Below are 21,270 nucleotides of genomic sequence, written 5' to 3' on the forward strand. Positions count from 1 at the left end.
CACTCACTCTACACATTTTTATGTGCCATACTATAGCCAGAACCAGTAACATCTCTCTTTACAATGAAGGGGTCGATATTCAGAGAGTCAAATCAAGGTCCCTCTATATATAACATCCTTTGCTTCTGTGCAGTGAAAGTTAAAGTTACGCTTATTTAAAAAACAAAAAACAAAATAAAAAAACGGATGACTGCAGGTTCAGTTATTACAAAATGAGGAAGGAAACAATGTTAATATTCCCATGGTGGATTGATGGACAAAAACGTTGGAAGTAGCCTTCATTTGTTCACTATTTAATTAAACTATGAGCATAACAGATACACTGTAAAACATTTGAGCCACACTTAGTTGTGTCTACTGTCTTCTACTCTTTAAGTCAAATAAATTTATCCAGTTTTAGATTTTGAACCTAAATGTGAGTTTGTGAAAGATAAACTTACAGCAGTAAGTTGAGTTAACTTTTTATTAATTTAGTCAAACCTCCAAGAGTTGAATAAACTAGAGTTTTTAGGTTAGCACTTAAAAAACTGAAAGAGGAGAAAGACAGGAGTGGGAACTATTTCCCAGAATGCTTAGCGGCATGTTTTTGTCTCCTGAGATGGAAGTGCGTTACATTGATCTGACTCTTGTGTTTTATTAAGGCAAATGTTCATTTTAATGCAATTCTCAGTTAGCAAAGCTTGAGGATAATGTCCTGTTCACACTAAATGTTTCTGAGCTGAATTCATTGGGATGTTTAATAAAATTCATTATCAGATCAGAAATTTTGTTCTTGCAGTTTGAAACAAGAATTTAAATTATTCTAAAGTAAAATAAGTATTTATTTTAATTTGATATTGTGAATAAAATAATAGAGAAATGTGGCTCTTTAACTGGGTGAGGGCAGATTTTTAGTTAAAACTCACAATTCAAGATGAATGAAGTTAAAAAACAATGTTTAGACAACTTGTCTCTTGTTATTAAATCAACTTCATGAACTTTAATTTCTGAATTAAAATCAAAACAATTTTCTTGTTGACTTAAATTGCATTTTCAAGGCAGCAGGTGGACTTTTATTTTCAAGTTAAACCACCTTTAACTGTTTTACAGTGTATGAGTTTAAGTTAGCAAACTTACACATATAAACACATTGGCTTAAGTGAAACAAGAGTTTATGAAAGACAGTTTTAGAAAATTGGAACTACAAATCCTAGAGTAAAGACCTGGCTCCAAATTCTCTGTTTTGGATCATCTCAGATAACCAAGGGAAATGCAGGTCTGGTTTACATGTTTGACAATGTCTGCAGTCAAATGGCCAAGATAGTTTTGAAAATTTTTAAGGTGTATTTCATTCTTTTACCCAGAATCAAACAAAGGAATCAAGAAATAGCAAAGTATTGCACATCTTTTGGAGATAAACGTAAGCGATTTTATAATATAAGCATCTTGGGTTCTGCAGCTCTGGAAAAAAATTAAGAGACCACTTAAAATGATCAGTTTCTCAGATTTTACTTTTTATAGGTATATGTTTGAGTAAACATTGTTCTTTTATTCTATGAACTACTGACAATATGTCTCTGAAATTACAAGCAAAAATTTAGTATTTATTAGCAGAAAATGAGAAATGGACAAAATAACTAAAAAGATGCAGAACTTTCAGACCTCAAATAATGCAAAGAAAACAAGTTCATATCCATTTAGAAGCAACAATATTAATGTTTTAACTCAGGAAGAGTTCAGAAATCAGTATTTGGTGGAATAACCAGGAGGTTTTTAATGGGGTTCAGTGCAGTGGGCTCTTAGTTTTTTCCAGAGCGGTATTTATTGTGCTCATGCTGCAAAGCATTGACATTTATACAATCATTTCTTTTACACTTGGAAATGGAGGGTCTTCACAAGACAGACTTACTTTCTGATGCAAATTTGGAAAAATCTCCTAAAATGAACCAAACAGTGAGCATAACATGTTTGCAGATGAATGGAAAAGGCCTGGTGAGCTGTCCAGTGTGAGCTCTGATGCAGCTTGTATTATCAGCGAAGAGGCACTCCAGACCAGGCAAACCCCCAACAGACGAGCGCACACTCCAACATCCTGAATGTACTTACAGCCACTCATCTGCCCACTCATAAAAGTAAATGAAATCACAACTCACATTTGCTTGTTAAGAGCTTTCCTGTTTTGGCTGGGAGACGACTCTACTGAGGAAACTGAAAATAAAAAATGTAGCAGAAGCTTATTGCTGCTCACCCAGATAAGACTGGCAGAGGCGCACACCTCTGCCTGGCAGCGGTCCACTCACTGTCTTTGTTTTTGTAGTTCTTCTTACCCCACCTGGCTTTCTGCTGGCTTCATTTCAGCCAACAGTTTAACGACCAAGTAAATAACATTCTACATACTCTGATGGAGCGAATCTGTTTTCCGGGAATAAAATATGTAGGTGGCATTTAAAGTTTTTCTCAGTTGCATTTGGTGCATTTTTTGAATCATTTGACATTTGCAAAGCAGTAATTCTCAAAAAACAACATTGATTACCTGCAAAAGTCTTTCTCAAAATCCATAGTTGAACTCTCAAAATTAAATCTCTCTGTCAGTGAACCTTTCAGTAGACAGACATTGTGTACGAATAATTTCTTAGTCATGCTGTCAATGTAACAGTGTTCTGTTGTAAATTATGGCTAAAGTTTTGATGTAAATGTGGGAGAAAAATGGTAAGAGACTGGACAAAATTTACATTTACAGTTTTACAGGAATTTGTTGACAGACTCAGAAAGAAAAAGACAGAAATGCAGAGAACAAGGTAAAAAAATAAAAATGGAAACATAAGACAATCTTCTTAAGGAAAATTGTACATGTAGTGCTGCAGGAATCAGATTACATTATAATTTCCATCTTCCTGTTGAGAAAAATCCCTCAGTGGGGTTCAGGAATGAAAAGTAGGATGAGAGGGACTCCATCCTATTGTGGGTCACAAACCATTGTTTGGTGACTTTGGATCAATGGAAACTTGGCCTTTTCTGCTCAGAGAAATGCACCAAAGCGACAGAGAAGCACATCAACCATGAGTATTAATGCAAAAACGCCTTGAGACAAGCAATTGGCCCCTGAAAAAGAGGAAGTGCAAACTTTCTCCTGTCATGATGTGTGTTTTGATAGTGGATTCAAAAGCAGAAATTCAGAGAAAATAAAAAAAAAACAATGATTGACAAACTTACAGAAATCACAGGGAGCCAGAGCAGAACAAAAACCATAAATCCAATAGTGATGCAAACTCATAGAGCGAGACCCTGTGTCATTTCGCTATAAGAAAGCCACATGACCAATACAAAAACAGTTTTGAACTGACACTGACGGACCAAACTGTGTCATATCTGTCCACTGGATGCATCAGCCAAAAGAATCTCTGATCATCTGCGGTTCCAAATGGATGGATCCTAACCCTACCCTGTGAGATACTGGGACAACCAAAAGACGATCTATCCGAACCTTTTACGACAAAACCAGTTGAGGACATTTTGAGTTATTTGCAAATTCTGAAAAAAAAAGGTAGATTGTAATTTCCAATGATAAACACAATAAAAGAAAAATTAATTTCAGTTGCTGTGGCAGAAACAAAAATGAAATATAAGAATTATTCACCCATTTTTATCATTTGTATTTATCTATGTGTTTATTCTGTGATAGACCCTTTTTAATTAAATAAAAATGATAATAGCTGTTAACGTGACCCATTAATATTTTTAAGCTCAATTCCTTGGTAAGCTAATTTTATGTATCGCACGGCAAATAAAAGGTCATTTACATGCAGTACCTCGCGGACCACTAGGGGGCACCAGCGGACACCACAGTTTGAGACAGATTGAGCTAATGGGTTTCAGGTGTGGAGAGAGAGAGAAAATGAGGAAGTGGCATAAGGGGCGAGGGAGAGGAAATGAATCTAACAAAGTAAAAACTAAAGCAACTAAGAAACGGACTAGACACATAAAATAAACATAACTAGAGAAATAGAAACAAGGCAGAACCAAGGAACGCCAATAATAACAAAGCCCAAAACAAACTCAAAGAACCGGAGATCCTGACATCTCCTCACGTTATCATATCATATCCTGTCGTTACATTGATAACTACAGCAGCCTGCTGATCGAGACGCCCGTGTGTAGCCGGTGGAACATCTGACCTGTCTCCGTGTCATGATGGATCACCCACTAAACGCCGAGCGCTGTGCATATGACCAGGCAGGCATGTGTGACAAAGGAACGATGCCGACTGAATATCCATTCTCATTTCTCGCCCATCTGCTCCTCTGATAGAAAGGAAACTGGCATATCTCTGAGAGTGTTTGGGTCCACAAAGACCCAAACACATCTGGCAATGCAGTGCAAGCAGCACAAGGCTTGACACACTTCCCTGTGAGCTGTGAAGTGACCTATTCAGACAAATCAGCAGGGGGCAGAGAGACAGAAACAAATGGATGCACAGGTTTGGGCTCTTGAAAAGACAAGTGTTTCTTTTGCTCACAAGAGGGTCATCTGTTACCATTAGCCCTTAATTTGTTCCTCTTCTGTTTTCTGGGTCCTTTCATGAAAACTAGGTCAGTCCTTTGATGGGTTACCAGCTAATGATTGATGCACAATATGAGATACACTGACTTGTCTTTGGATTCAAATGCACAATAAGAGATGCAAACTGGACTAAAATGCAACTGAATAAATCTAATCTTATCAGGAACAGAACTCTGAACAATGTAGATTTGACAAGAAATGGACAAAGGTCAGACAGCATACACTCGACAGCCTCTTCAGAGGTCAAGTAGTGCAAACAGTGGCATCCAGATATCTGTTGACGTTCTGGACAACTCATGTTCTTTCAGGGATTTCGTTGTGTTGATTGCTGCTGAGTTTCCAGAACGTCTTAAGTAACCAGGTGTCTGCTAAGATAACACCTGTCTGAATAAATGCAGTCTTTTACGGCATTTACCTTTTTTCCCTAAACTACGCCACCACGGCACGCCCCCGCCTGAGCTTTTTACCGTGCGCGCAGTTCTCTCGGGGTCGCTGGTTTTACAGTTTTTTGTTGTGGTTTTGCGAACTGACGAGCTGATAGATCACTCAGTTGGCCAACCGTGACATCTGCCGCGCTCTTCTTGAGCGTTGCACTTCGATTGGGGGTTAAACAGGTGATATAGTCAAAACTTTTATCAAAAGAGCAGAAATTAAGCAAACATTGTTGCTTCACCTTCTCCTGAACCCAGGAATCTACATCCTCCTGTTGTGGATCACACGGGTAAAATTTGCTTTCCTGTCTTTATTATTTAGCATAATTTGTAAAAAAAAATTAAAACATAGGTTCACTGTTTTAGGGCCAAGCGCATTACATGCTTGTGGCCTGTGTTTGTGTGGTTTAGGCTTCTGTTGTGTCTCCTGATGACTGTTGGAGATGTGGTTGACATCTTGTGGATCAGGTGCAGGGATAGTTTTGTGCGTACCCTCTGATAATATCCTGCAGACGCCGCTGTCTGCTACTGACTTCATATTTTTGTGTTTTTCTGACGTAAAGCACTTTGAACTGCCTTGTTGCTGAAATGTGCAGTACAAATAAACATGATTGATTGATTGATTGATTGATTGATTGATTGACGAATTTCAGGCAAGTGGCCATTATTGTGTAAAAATGTTTATTTTCCAGTCTGCTTGAACAAGATGTTCCCTTTTCTTTCCCATTTTGAAGATAAGTTAAAAGAAATGGGCCTGTGTGCCTTGTCATATTTAAACCTCAGGAAAAACAACATTTCTTAAACTGTTGATGCTGGGAAATCTGATTTGTTTTTCCAAAAGTGTTCATTAATTCTGACCTCAAGTGTCTTGTAAAACAAATGTAGCTTTCCCCCAGCTAATTGTGCATAAAAGTATAATTATTCTTATTAAAAGTAGTAACAATAATTTTCAGGGTTTTGCGTAAATGTTTGCTTCCATGTGAAACAAACAGCTGAATGCTGCTCGATGTTGTTCCCATAATGACGGGTGCGTTGAGCCTGTATTAACTCTCAGGGGCTTTTGTGAATGACTCATTCATTGCTTTTACAATCTAACCAATAACCCTACATTCAAAAGCAAATGCACACAGCTTTTGTATTTGCACAGCATGCAAATACAAAAGCTGCATGAACAACCACTTACACACTCTCTCCAGGGTTTTTAACTACCACAGGTTTGAATAAAAGCCAGCTAATCAGCTCTCAGTGCAAACAGGTACTGACATCGTGAACATAAATAAAAATGGGTTTAAAAGTATAAGAAATAACCTGAGTCAGTCTTGTTAGCCTTATTTCTGTGCAGAACTCTTTTTGGCAACTCTTTCAGAGGACACCACGTTGCAGTCCCATTTTCCCTTCAGTCTTTTCCATTGCGCTTCCTCCCAAAGAATTTCATGCTGTTAAACGTAGGAAAGATGTCCTTGTTTTTAAGGTCTGTCCTCTAAATGAAAGGCCGTGTTTTCTCATACTAAAACAGTCTGAGGAATCGTGGCTCCTTCTGTTTCTTCCCATCACAGTCCCTTTTTAAGGCCATTGTTTGCCTGTGAAAGTGGACAAGCAAGAATGAGAAGAGGGACAAAGGACAACAAATGAAAACCAGCTCTCTGTGATTAACTGTGTTTAGATACAAGGCTCTGGGTTTTGTATTCTGATATCGCTTCTTATAAACACGCGGCCGCTTTGTGGAAGCCGTCTTGCATTCCCACAGCAGTGTTAAAAAAAGGTCAGATGCTAAAGGAAAATATATATCTCAGGTTGCTGCTTTCTGAGTGCAGCAAAAATACTTCAAAAGGTTCGCTTGATTATTTAGACGTCAGGATTGGCTTCTTTTTTCTCCTGCCTCGCCTCTTAAAGAGAGGTCGGCATGTGTTTGACACATGGTCTCGCCCTACACTTTGAATGCAAGCGCAAAAATCGTCATATGTCCTTTCATTTCTCCCGCTTCTGTTTCCCAGCAGTTCATCCTCTCTCCACAGTGTTTCTATTTCCATTTTGTCCACCGTGACCCTGCCAATACACCCACCTCCTCAAATATTTCTCTGTGAGTAACACAGCCTCTCTTGGTCATTTCATCCTGATAGTTTAACACAGTAATCACGTCTGCAGCATGCACACAGAGCAATGCTGCCCACACACGGTCTTATCACTGAAAAGCAACAGAGAGGCAAGAGGCACTGAGGTCGGGTCAGAAACTCAATTACTGTGCGGCTGCTCCAAATCTTCCTTTTGCATTACAGCGCATGCTGTTCTCAGAGTCACTAACCTCCTGCCTTTTGTTTGCGAGGTCAACGTTCTCTTTACTTTTCCTGTCTTCAGAGTTTTGCTTTATTTCTCTTTTCTAAAGCCCTTCAACAGTCTCAGATGTTTTCCATCCCCCTCTTCATACATGCAGCTCTTTCAGTGATTATCTCACTCCCACTGACCCAAATATAATCCATAACTAAGGTGCAGATATCTCATAAAGTGATTGATATTGGATCAAAATTGCAATGTTGACATACAAAAGCTCATTTAGGTGAAGCAGCAATTTTCTAAACGCTGTGCCTGATCCGTCACATGACCAGACCATTTTAAATAGGCATTGCTTTATGAATTTTTAACTTACTGGACAGACTTTGTTTTTGAATCAATCAAATTCACATTACAAATGCTTTGAGTAACAAAGCGTTGCTAATGCTACATCTAATGATCTCTGTTTAAGTAATTGTGTTGATATCAGGGCTTGTATTCACATTTGATCTTTTGTGGTACTAATTTGTATTCTCCGCAACTGAAGCAAAACTCATAATCTGTGAGAACACTCCATAGGCCTCCCCAAAAATGTGTCAAAAATACAAAACCAAATGCGTCAAAACAGTTCAGCCAGAGTTTCCTTGAAAGTACCAGCTATACTACTGAGAATCATCGACTGCAGTGATGTGTGTTTGTTTCCATCACAAACATATGCAAAACTTCGTCAATATTCTGCTAATGTCAAATTTCACACTACAAATCGCAATTGTGGTGTTTCTATTCAATTAGAAACAAAACTAAAATCACAAAGAAATACGTTTGTTCATGTGACAAGTCATTAAAAAACATGATTCTCCAACTACTTCCTGTGTCGTCTTCTTCGTGGTTTGTGCCAGTGGCAATATTTGGTTGTTAATCATGTGACTCATGTAACACAAAAAAAAGTTTCTCCATTGCAGTGTTGCGAAATAAACAAATTCTTTCGTTACGGCCAAAACAACACTTCATCTTATTGCAAAAATCTTTTAATCAATTTAATTCCCAATGCTCCATTGAGCAAATTTATTTTTGCAAATCCAATTCATGCTATTTTATGGTCAATGGAAACCAGCTACTGGTTCCAGTTGAAACAGTTCACAGAACTATGCCTTCGTCTGCAGTACAACCTCCTTGCCATAACATCACTGTACACAAAATCAGTGGGAAGAAGTAAGAAACATATTTTTATAAGTTTTCAGTTAACATGGTCTAAAAGTGTTTTATTATTACATCAAAGCATAAGCCTCAGCATATAACAGATGCTTATATCCCAAAAGAGTTAATTTACCATTCAAAGGTACATTTACTCGTTTTTGGTCTTAACTGCATGTGCTATCTATTACAGAGTTTAATGTTATTAACATTTGTAATGTTTTGCCAGCAGTTTGGGATAAGTATGTTAATATCCGGTCTGATTTGGCTGATGTAGTGGCCGGAAGCAACCAGCAGGGGGAGTCTAGCCGTAGCACATAGTGAAGAGCACCGGAACTTCCGTCTCTGATAATAATACACACTTACGCTTTAAATTGAAATATTTCCCTTCTTCGGATATGAGTTGTATATAAATTCAGCTGAACGGTTGTAAATTAGTTTATTAACTGTTAGAAGGTTTGTGAGTGTGTATGTTTTTGACACTCCGTATGTTTACACACTACGTTGTTAGCTACCATGCTAACAACGGTTTGGTATCATCGTGTATGTTTGCATAATTCAATACAAGCTTGAGAAGAAGGAACGTGTCTGACTCTTTCATTGAAATATTCCCCTTCTTTATGGTTTTTACATATACACTTTGTAGCGTGTTTTATTGTAAAAATGTCATCTGCATGACTGCTGTAGCTGACTGAGGTAACACCAGCAGAACATATCAATCAAATAGAGATTTATAAATCGATTTGAACCAAAATCAATGTTCTTCAGCTGTGGCGTCCATGTTGACATCCATCATGGTATCATGGTCATATTCTGGCTCAATCAGACTGATAAAAGCTCCCTCAAATAGTATTTTTTTAATCAAATTTTATTCAGAAAGGATAGCAAAATAACAAAATGCTAGATTACAATTTGCAAATTCACGTAGGGAAAGGGGCCTTAATTTTGGGGGACCAGTTCTATGGTGTAAGGAAACTAAAACTTAGCCATTTAGACATTGTTACATTGAAAAAAAAAATCTATAGTAGAGCCTGGTGAACTGGTGTACAGCTAAAAAGTTAAAGCTTGGACACAAATGGGTCTTCCAAATGGCAAATGACCCTGAGCATACCAACAAATACTACAAAGTGACTTCAGTCAAAGCCAGGAGAAAGTCCTAATCTAAGTCCCACAGAAAATGTGCAGGCAGAGCTGAAAAAAGGCTCCAGTTTTGTCAGGAGGAATGGGTCAAAATTAAAGCAAATGATAGTGAGAGCCTTGTGGAAGGATACACAACAACTTTATCCCAAATAGTAAAGAGTTTATACTAAAGTTTGACATGGTTTACAGGCAGTCAGTGAGGGATAAAAAGGCAATGTGTCTTAAATTTCTCAAGAGATAATGAAGTATTTGGACAAAACATTGGTTCATCAAGCAATCTTTCATTTCCCATTCAGTAACAACCCTATAAAAACGACATTGACCTGCGATCATGTGACGAAACAAGAGGAAGAGGAAAAAGTGAGCAGCTTGCAAGTGTTTCATTTTTTTTCCAGCTCAAGCCCCGCTGTCGGTATCTTATCTGCTCAATCCCCTCATCGTCATTTAAATCTCCCCCTACGCCATCCGATCCCAGCCGTGGCCCTGTTTAAATCTCTCCCTCCTCCCAGTCCAACACATTTCTAATGCTAATTATCTAAACCTCTCTCCGTGCTTTCTATCCCTCCCATCCGCCAGCTTCTGACTGAAATTTCTCCCCGCCCGTGTTCCTCATAAGCCCCAGTTATAGGCAGTCTCCTTCCCTTTTCTCCCTGTTTTCTGACTTTTGTTCATCCCTTCCTTTTTTGTGAAACTTTATGAAATACGTCAATTATTTCCAATTAAAATATAATTACTTTTTTAAAATCTAAACATCACAATGCAGTGGGATAGAAGCATGGGAATGTGACCTTTATCAACCAGCGGGTCACTGGTTTGGGAGGGGAAGAAAAACAGTTTTTATCTCCAGAATCAGGTGCAAACACGTCATTATGAGAAAAGTGGCGAGTATCTCCTCTACCCTCCATTTTTCATGTTTTTGCAATCAGAAAACACAACTCTTTCTGCCCAACTCCTCTATTTGCACTCTCAACTTTTACGCTCTCATTCAGCTGGTGAATTTGCGTTGTTTATTCCTGCGAGGAGCCACCTACACATGGAGTCCCACAAGCATCACTACAATTACAGTTACATAAAAGCTGGTTACCATTAGCAGCAAAAACAGAATCATACAGAAAAGTAGCTTCAAGCAAAACATCTGCAGGAAGGTGTTAGATTATTTATAAACTCATAAATCATCTAATTTTTTTCAGGTTTACATTTTTCAAAAAGGAAAAGTGTTAAAGAAAATTCACAGCAAAAGCAATGCATATTGATGTAGGAAATTTCTGAATTTACCAAAACGATATCTAATCGAATAGACAACAAAAAGGAGGACACCTCAGAAGGTGTGCTCACCTTGATACTCCTGTCCAGGCGTGTAGGAACTGGGATTTCCTGTGATCTGGAGGGTCAGCAGCACCTCTCCGCCGCCCTCCGCCACCCCGGCTCCCTCCATCTCCGCGTGGTGGGTGCACAGGAAGAAGAACGGGTTAAAACGGGGGTAGAAGCTCGCCGGAGGTGCCCCGAAATCCACATTGCTGCTCCCCAACACCAGGGAAAGCAAGACACAGCCCAAAACGCCCCCAAGAGAGGCCCGCGCCACGGCCATTTGCCCCCTCACCAAGCGGGCGGCTGAGGGACTGGAGGTGATGGGAGTGATGACTGGGAGTGTGGACGGCACAGGTTGAGCTCCAGAGGACAGGTGGTGGAGTCCACAGCTGAGTCGAAGTCCAGAAGTGGGTGTGCGAGAGTGAGAGTGTGTGTGGGGGTGTTTTTTCTTCCCAGTGAGGGATATGTAGGTGTGTCAGAGAAACTGCTCTGAAGCTTCTTGTTCCCCTGTCCTGCCTCCACTCTCAGGGAGTTCGGAGCTTCGCCTGAGCTGTCCTGCTCCGGCGTTTAAATACCTCACCCCCTCCCTGTGTTGCCCTCTCTCCTCCCACCCTCCCTCCCTTCCTCTCTCTGGCTCTCGTTCGTTCTAACATGAGCTCCATGCGTGTGCTGTTTCTCTCTCATCCAGCTCTTCTCTCCTCCCTCTTGTCTACCAGTCTATCACTCTTCCTTTCCCCCTAATCTCATGCTCCCCCTCTCTTTACCTCTGTGAAATACTCTAAGTTACTCCATGCTGCTCTCCTCCAGAGAGCTTGGCTGTCTTATCTCCATGCATCTGTTAGTTTCTTCATCCCTAAGCAGCCCTCTGACAGATCCCCGTCACTCCACTCTTCTTCCTTTGTCTTTTTGCCCATTCACCAGTCTGCCTCCTCCTCTCCCACCCACTATCACACCTCCTTCCTCCCTCCTCTTCCTTTCTGCTGCTCTTCCACTCGGCCTCCCCTCCCTTCTTTCACTCTCACTCTTTCCCAAACCCCGTACGCCTCCTTCTCTCCTCAGAAATCTTCAGTTTGGTTTCTCCCTTCTCCTCCTCTGTTGCCATTTTTTGCCTGTGTTTTCCATCAGAACCTTGTTTTCCAACTTTTTCAGGGCTGCGTGTGCCACCGCTCTGCTCTACATTAATCAAACCGACTGAGTGCAACACTAGCCTTAAAGCTGCTTTCTCCTCAGCCCACCAAATGATGGGGATAAGTAATTGAGTAACATATACTTGCTTTTTTCATCTGCTGCTCTCTTTCTCTGCTCATCTGTCTCTTGCGCTGAGTGTAAGTGATACACTCTCCCTCCACCTAACCCCACCTCTGACTGATATTCTCTGCACAGACGTTGTAGATTCTCAAATGCTAAGAAAATGTTTCCAATGCAATTCCTTCAAGTGGTACAAAGCTACAGAGCAAGGCACATTAAATAAATTAACATGGAGCTTAAAGGGATCCACTTATTAGTTGAACATGTTGGCCTAAATATGTTGTAATTTTTCTATTAACTTAAAAATAGTGGTTTGTGATACATTACAACTCATAATTACTTCAAAAATTTTGTTATATTTTTCACCTATGGAGGTCGCCATGTTTTCACCTGCTGGGTTGATGACGCGTTTTGGTCCATTCTGTACTGAAATCTACAGAGTAAACACAGGAAGGCTAGCTTTACCTGAGTAGGTTTTTTTTTTTTATCATATTGCATTTGTGTCATTTTAGATAATGACACACTGTCAATGTTGGCTATAATAAAATAATAATAATAATAACTAAAAAAACAAACAGTGAGTTGAATCTGGATGCTTCCCACAAGAAAAAAAAAAAAGCAGAGCGCAGTGGGAGAGATCCTGATCGGAACACAACTTCTGAAGGACCTGCATTTGTGCTCTCAACATTTCTCTCCAGAACATTGAGTAATTTGTACGAGCAAAACTGACAAAAGCTCTAACACAGGGGTTTCAAACTCCAGTTCTCGAGGGCCGCAGTCCTGCAGTTTTTAGATGTGCCACAGGTACAAAACACTGGAATGAAATGACTTAGTGACCTCCTCCTTGTGTAGATCAGTTTTCCAGAGCCTTAATGACCTAATTATTCTGTTCAGGTGTGGTGCAGCAGAGTGACATCTAAAAGTTGCAGGACTGCGGCCCTTGAGGACTGGAGTTTGAGACCCCTGCAGTCTAACAGGTAATCGTTACCTTAACGAGCTACAAATAAATGCCGTGCTGACAGTTTTTATCCACAAAGCGCCTAAACCCTGCCGCCACTGGGGCGAAAAATGCTGGGAGAAACATCAGACAGACAGCACTGGAAGCTCTTTAAAGGTTAACGGAGCTCTGCTGCAGTAGTACGGCGGCATTGGACCAGGAGACCGGACCCTAAACAGCTGTTATCGAACCGGACACAGAGCTATAGAAGTACTTACTGGACCACACAGTCCGACCAAAGGTAAGTGTCATTCATTCATTCATTTACGAAGCTGAAGGCAGCAGCAGCAAACACCAACTCCTATGGCCAACTCTGTCCTCTTCCTCCGTTTGGTCTTCCTCCTCCTCATCATCACCTCTTGTGATTTCTACATTGCCATTGATTTCAACTTGCTCCAGTTCAATTTGAAAAGGCTTAAAGACATTACTTATCCCTGCTTTGGCTGGGCGGTGCTAGCGCAGTTGGACCATGAGACGTCATTCACGCAGAATGCATTGCAGCGTGAACAACATTGCGATGTTTGTGTGGCAATATTTTATAAAAATGTACACAAACTAAACAGTCTTCGGCATTATTACTGTATTGTTTTTTACATCTAAATTAAATATTTCCCAAATAAAGTGTATTGTTACAATTAATCATGGATCCCTTTAAAGGACTTACTGTTAACACTGCAAAACATCCACTCTGGCATTTCTCTTTAGCTGTCTGAGCCGTTTATGTGGCTGAGTGCCTGTTCAGTTACAGACATAAACACTCCCGAACCAACAAAGCTGCACACAGTCCAAATAGTCTGGACGACCTGCAGCCGGAGAGCTCGGCCAGATGCTTCCAGCACCGAAATCCTGCTCAAACAAATTCCAATCTGCACATTTACAAATGCATCTTGTGTTCTTATCATGTTTTTGCTGCTTCTGTTGGATTCAGAGGCAAAAATTATACAATTTAGATTTTTGTGTTATGATAATTAGCACATATGTTTGCATGAAAAGGTTTTAAACAACCAAAATGGTATATTTTGTTTTTCTTGTCATTGTTTAAAAAACATTTTTTTATTAGCTTTACATCATGTTATAATGTGATTCCCTCATCAAAAACATTCCTAAGGTGTGGCCTTGATTGTTTAATGCATGTTTGAGAAATCCTTTAATCTCCACGGCAACCATTCAGCTGTCCAAAACGCCTGGTTGGACCTAGCCCCGCCTTCAAGGCTCAGAGCTTCAGTTTTTAAGCTTCAGCTTCACAGAGCAGCCCTCTGACTCGGCTCCTTCAAACTAGCCAGCAGTAATTAGCAAACACCTGGTGGAACTGAACTCATTAGAGCAGCTACTTCTCAGTGCAACTCTGGTAAAAACATTGTCAAAGAATTAATAGAGGTGCGACATTGTGACAACTTTTCACATTTACAAAACAGCACCACAGACAATAATACACGAGTCAAGAGACTAATATTTTCATTTCAGGTTGCATATATTAAGATGTTGTGTTATTGTGGGGCAATTTCAAATTAGGTGAGTGTTTGTTAAATGGATTGGCTTAGAGCAACCATGAGATCCAAGATCTTATTCTTTAAGTCCTGATACAGGACAGGACTCACAAAAAATAGATGAGTTGAAACAGACCCATATCATAAGTGCTGTATTCTTATTTTATTTTATTTTTACCACAACAGACCAGAGCTGCTCAAGCAATACAGCAGATAAGACACTGCAGACTGAAATAAACAAGACTGGATAATGTCTTTGTAACAGGCTGCAAGTAAAAAGGGCCAACTTTTAATCTTTTTTTTGCTGTCTGTGAAGACGTCTGCTCACCCTTGGTATTAAGGATTCACAGGTCAGAGAAATAAAACCAAACACCTCTTCAAATATCTGGGTGAAAGAAAGAAAAGCACCAAGTTCCAAAGAAAAACTCCAGTAAGCTTAAAGAAACAAACCACAATATTTTCTGTTCCATTGGGTTTCACAAAGTATGCCTGTATTCAAACTGTTGCTCAATCCAGACTGTATTTAATACCCAGAAACACAATGTACTTTTTTATTATTCATTAGCAAAACAGAAGTCTGTTATCTTTTCTCAAAGACCATCCACAGATAGAGTTTCAGCTTTTTTGTGGCGTGAAAAAAAATTATAAACCTAAATAATGATATATATATAAATCACAAGAACACAAATCTAATATTCTATAGTCTTAATCAAAATCTAAAAACCTGTAAAAAGGATACAATTATTTACATTTTACTTTGTTGAATCATAAACAATTTATAAACTGAGCTTCAAAAAGCAATAGCGAAAGAAAACAAAATATCTTGTGTTAATCAGCGGTTCAACAGTTTAAATCCCCCAAAGCAGATCTAAAGGTATCCAAAGGCTCAATGCAGATCAACCTCACAGCGTTTTCTTTTGTTTTAGATGTTTCCACTACATCACTGCCATACTTTCCAAATACTATAAATCCCAGTGTTAAGTAGTGACAGTTTCAGTCCCCCTAAATATTTGTGAATGTGATTCTGCTCCACAATCAAGCTTCCCTTCACTGCAATAATTTATATGCACAAGCTATTTTAAGGATGCTTGTAATGAGAGCGTCAATGGAAAAGCAATCAAGAAACAGTGAACTGATGGCACCAGCTTTGCAGAGGCTCTTTATGGCCTCCCCTGCTGCTTTACAAGGCCAGACTGGTGGTCCAGTCTGCACAGACTGAAGACAGAGATCTGAGGTTATCGCATCTTTTCCGCTCTCACACGGTCCAGCGAGGCTACAGCGCCACTTAATTAAAGACTTTTAATTAAACTAAATGTATTAAATCACAAGAGAGATTTGTCAGAGAACATAAGTTATTTTGTGTCTCGCTAGCATCCAAGGGATTTCTTCATGTAGTTTCTGCTTTAGGCTCAAGGTGAAAGAAACGTAAGGTGTTTTAAAGTTAAATTTGAGACTTTTATCAGAGTGAATGTTCTTCATTTAATGTAACTAAACCCCAAATCAGTTTTAACTTTGTTTTTGCTGGTATATTGTCTAAATTGGTCTCTATGCTTCTGTGTGAATTGTCATTTTCATGTAAATTTGTTTCATTTTGCACTATTTTACCTAAAACTGCCTCAATGCTGCCCTCTTTGGGTAGAAAGGCAGCAACTGCAGCCAAATGTTCCTATTGGTAACAGCAGCACGGCTTGGTTGGTGTCACAGATACGCCCCCTGGTGGTGAATCAGGAGTTGGACTTGTGAATGTAGTGTCGCCATAAAAGTCTCCAGTAACAGAAGAGTGTTTCTGAAAAAATGCCACCAGAGGGATCTGAAAGGTCACTGACAATAGCAACAAAGTTAAATTGGCAACAGTGCTTTTTCTTGTCCTGACCGCACCACAACTTAACTCCCTCTCCTCATCACCAGCACAGGAAATATTTAATTTAATTGGACCTATGATGCAAAATTTTAATTTTGCACATTTTCATATTTCTATTTGGGTTTCTACTGCTTCTAAAAACAGAACAAGCGCTTAAAAAAAATCACCCAACCACTTTTTTACAGTAGGTTAATGGCTTTTGGTATCTGGAAAATGTGTTGTTTCAAAAACCTTTCAGAACATAACATCACAAATCAGCAGGCACTGGCAGCTATAGCAACCCAGCAAAGCCCAGCTTGTTACTTAGCAACCCAAACGGAGCTCCAGCACGTTTGGTCAGCTGGTTTTACCACTGAATCCTCTGTACAATGGCTGCTGGAAAAGACAAGTGTTTTGTTGTTGACTTATCATCCAGAAACCACATGCTACATCTTGTTGGTTGTGCGGGAAGCTCTGCTAATGCTTTTCAAAGATGTACAGTTGTGTTATTGCACATCACTTGGCAGCCATTTTCACCTGTGAGTGTAAACGTTGAGTTGGGGGCGTGGCCAGCAGCAGCTTCTTTGGATTGAAAGTGACAAGGCACCCTTAAACAGCTCATTCTAAAAGGAGCTTAAAATTAAAATCTCATTATCTAAGAATGATTTTTGTCCAAAAATGTAATTAAAATGTTTTGTGTAGCCCCTAGACCTAACTAAGCATAACAGGCCACCTTTAAAGCGACACCTTTATTGAGACTTTTAACAATATTATATGAAGTGCTGATGTCCGTGTGTTTGCGAAACAAATCCTCACTTGTTACTCAAACAGCAAAATATTTCTTCAATCAACATTTGGCATCAGCTTTTAAAATCAAGTGAAATACCCTCTGTCTTTGGTTTTGGTTTCTATTTCTCACACAGAAAATTAACGCTTATACTTGTATGGAAAAAAAAAGTTGCATATACAAAACAAATTTAAAAAAGAAAAACACTTCTGCACCCAATGACCTCTGGCTTTTCTTTTTCCTTTATGGAGGTTCTAGTTTATGTCCTACATCCATTTCCGTTACACTATGGTCATTCCTCTCAACACTCACACAATGTCCTACTGGGGGCTATCGCTCTCCATTATATAAACTAGGTCAGGGAAGGGTGTGTAAGCGGAGAGGGTCAGTAATTATTTTTATCATTATTAATTTCCACCTCAAGGTTACGCCAGGGCTTTTTGTCTGCGTCAATCTTCATTTTTGCCCCCTGCAAACATGCGTGCACACACCACGGATATCACCACAGCTGGAAGGCCGGCACGCCAAACAAGTCAGAAGAGAAAAGGCCTGAAAGGGATGGAGTAAGAAATGGAGTAGGAGACAGTGGAAGAGTTGAATGTGTCGCTTCATCACTCACTGGGCCCTAATTTACACCAACAGGTTGTTTACTTAACGTGGCAAAAGATAATAAAAGCAAGGCTACTGGAGGGGGAGAGAAGAGAAGGATGCCCCGCGGGAGCACTTCAGCTGTGGTGGCTTGCACACTCCAATTAACTCCATGAAAAGCTTGTTCCCTTAAAGTAGTGAAGGAGGGATAAGACAAAAACAGCACCTTTACCCTAAATCTCTTCTAATGGGCCATCAGGAAAATGCTTCTTGGTGTCCCAGCAGCAATAAAATAAAATAACTTACACAAATCAGATCAAAGTTTATTTTTATAGCACATTTCAGCCACAAGGCAGTTTAAAGTTCTTTACACCATAAAAACACAAAAATACCCACCCAAGCCTCGATACAAAGTCATTTAAGTTATTTTTATTGTGTTTCTTGTCATTTTGGTTTCATTCTGTTGGTTTTTATAACATTTTCTTAATTTAGGCATTGGACTCTTTCAAAAAGAGGGAATCAGAGCAGCTCAACCTGTAGGAAGAACAGCTGCACGATGCAGTTGATCGGTTTTTGGCTCAGTTCTACAAAAATAAAGTCACATGCTGAAATACTACAAGGTTTTTTGATAAAATACTCCAAGCATGAAGTCCATTTCATGGGAAATAAATCAACTTTTTCAAATACAAAATCTTTGTTTGATCAAGCATCTTTGAGTTCGCACACTGATTTGGCCCCATTTAACTGTGATGCATTTTTAAATACAGAAGCAGAGTCGAACTCACAGCTCTTTTACATTTTCTGAGCGCAGAATCTGTTCTGGAAACCCATCGTTTTGAGCTCCACGCTCAGTCATCGCAGGTTCCCCCCTCCTGTTCTGCAGTCATGGTAACGGAGCTGTGAAAGAAGAAGCCGAGGAATCTGAGACGTGGAGGATGACAGACACATGGCCACATTGTGACAGAGACAGACGGAGTGAGTGCAGAGTGGTGTGACACCACAGACAGCAATTTTCCATCCTAACATCCAGCATGCAAACAATTAACAACAGGAGGGAGAAGTTATGTGGGACAAAGTGAAGTCGAAACGAGTAAATCTAATGCAACCAGGCTGCTGACTTTGTTAAAGGTGACTTATTATGCTCCCTTGAATGGTTAGAAAAGGTCTATGAGCAATACAAAACATTTATGACTTTTTTGTGCACAAAATAATTCTTAGATAAGCAGATTTTAGTCTGCTCAGTTCTGCCTAAGTTGACCTCCTCTCAGAATGAAATGTTTCAAGGCATCTTGTCACTTTAAATCCAAATAAACTGCTGGCCACGCCTCCCCAACTCATATTTACATGTGAAAATGGCTGCAAACAGATGTGCAATTACGTACATGTTTGAAAAGCAGAAGTAGAGCCTTCTGCACAACCAACAAGAAAGTCGTATTTTTTTTCTGGATGGTAAGTCAACAAAACACTTGTCTTTTCCTTTTCTTTTCTTCGCCAGTTAGTGCACACAGAACAAACATTAGCAACCAACAAATTGGTGCAAAATAACCACATAAGAAAATGAAGAGCAACAAAAATAAAATAACCAAGCAGAAAAAACATTATTTTGTCCGTTTCTCATTTTCTGCAACTAAATACTAAATTTTTGCTTGTAAATTTGGAGACATGTTGTCAGTAGTTCGTAGAATAAAAGAACAATGTTCAGTTTACTCAAACATATAAAAAGTAAAATCAGAGAAACTGATCATTTTAAGAGGCCTCTTCATGTTTTCCACAGCCGTATACATTTTGTCTTTTCCAGCAGCCATTGTACAGCACCATATTCAGCTGTACTGAAGCTCAGCTAGGGTTGCTTGGTAACGGGCGGCGCTTGCTGATTTGTGACGTTACATTAGAGAGATCTTTCAAATGGCTCCTTTTCCACACACCAAAAAAAACATTAATTTATTGCTTAAAACTGTATGGAGGGTGTTTTTTAAGAGCTTGGGCTGATTTTGGAAGTAGTAGATGCCCAAATGAAAATACAAAAATGTGCAAAATGTGAATTTTGCATAATAGGTCTTCTTTAAAATCTGATTTGGGTTCATGAAGAACAATGCTGGCACAGAAAAAAACTTATTTGGCGTAAAAATACGTCAATTACAGACCTGCTGACATTAGCTTTCCAGGTAGCATTTGAAAAACAGCGACTACTGCTGAAAATCAATATAACAAATGATAAAGACATCCAGTCACATCATAAATTGTACATGAACACAAACAAAAAGTCCACCGTGTTTAGAATTCCTTATTTTCCGAATAGAAACAATATTGATTTTAGTGTGGTTAGAGGAAATGTCAATGTGTTCTTCCCAACCAGCAAAAACAAAACAGCTCCTGTTCTCACTCTGCTGCATAATCTGAGCTGCTTTCAGGCATTGTGTTCATCAGCAGCCAAGGAAAGCTCGCTTTCTTTTCTTGTGTGAGCAGCATGTCTGGCATGCACATAATAAAACAGGTCCATCCCAAAAGATTTTTATCCACAGACACCAGCTCAGACTTCTACTTCTTACTACCAGGATGCCTAAACACGTACAGTAGTAGAGCAGCAACTGCTTTTGAGATTTAAACAAACTCTCACTAACCTGCTAATGTATACAACCTTTAAAAAGCAGCCTTGCAGTTTTAGAAGAGGTGTGAATGTGTGTAAACACACATATTAGCGCTTGCCAATGCTCAGAAACACAGAGAAAAGGGGTGGGGGCACTAAGGCCACAGTATGCACATAACAAAAAGCAAGCAGACAGCCTTGAGCTATGAGCTCAGCAAAATATATAAATAAATATGAGAAAATCTCATTTTAAACCAGCAAACACTCTCCTTTTCCTCCCAGCTCTCCCATACCCCAGATCAAGGTTTTGTTTCCGAAGAGATGAGGACTCTTCCCAACCCGCCGTTTGTGGAGCAGCAGAGCCGTTGCTCAGTAAGTTGCTGTGATAGCTCTTTGGGGTTGTAGAGGAATTATAGCTGCAAAACGCCACACCCAGATGTGGCAACTCACCGCAAATCAGTCCGTTTGTGTGAATCTTTTAGACGTAGCTGGTTTTTCTTGTTGCATGTTTCCATTTGTGGCTGGAATGATGCAAATTAGGAAAAGTTTGGTCTGCCACAACTCTGAACAGAGTGCAACAACACTCACCAAACACTGCACATTACTCCAGGAACACATTGTCAAATATAAGTTACTGAAACAAACCAGTGACCTTAAAGTTCATTCAAACATCTGTTTAATTCCAAGGTTCATCCATCAGTCAAACTAAGAGACAGCAGGTCAAAGCTGAATAGATATTTTAGCTTGCATGAGCACTGAAACTCTGATTTTGGATCAATTTGTTTCTTTTCTGTTGCGCTAGCTCTGGTACCAAAAGCGAATTAAACGGGACTGGTTTCAGATCCTGGTTTCACTT

At 39.6% G+C, this 21,270-nt stretch overlaps 1 protein-coding gene and 1 long non-coding RNA gene across 8 annotated transcripts in view; one reads left to right on the plus strand and one right to left on the minus strand.

The window, feature by feature from the left end:
• reln (reelin) overlaps window positions 1-11,459 on the minus strand; it is a 166,753-nt gene extending 155,294 nt beyond the window's left edge. For all 7 annotated transcript variants that reach the window (XM_028041893.1, XM_028041884.1, XM_028041864.1 and 4 more), the window contains exon 1: window positions 10,908-11,459. In XM_028041893.1, coding sequence (XP_027897694.1) covers window positions 10,908-11,160 — 253 coding nt within the window. In that variant the 5' untranslated portion in view covers window positions 11,161-11,459. The remainder of the gene's footprint in view (window positions 1-10,907) is intronic.
• A 2,941-nt stretch (window positions 11,460-14,400) lies between these two features.
• LOC114159793 (uncharacterized) lies at window positions 14,401-18,148 on the plus strand. The gene is made up of 2 exons (XR_003598662.1): window positions 14,401-14,617; window positions 14,806-18,148. It is a non-coding gene; the product is annotated as an uncharacterized LOC114159793 (long non-coding RNA).
• The last annotated feature ends 3,122 nt before the right edge of the window (window positions 18,149-21,270 follow it).

Source organism: Xiphophorus couchianus, chromosome 2, assembly GCF_001444195.1.
Source record: "Xiphophorus couchianus chromosome 2, X_couchianus-1.0, whole genome shotgun sequence".
NCBI classification, from domain to species: domain Eukaryota; kingdom Metazoa; phylum Chordata; class Actinopteri; order Cyprinodontiformes; family Poeciliidae; genus Xiphophorus; species Xiphophorus couchianus.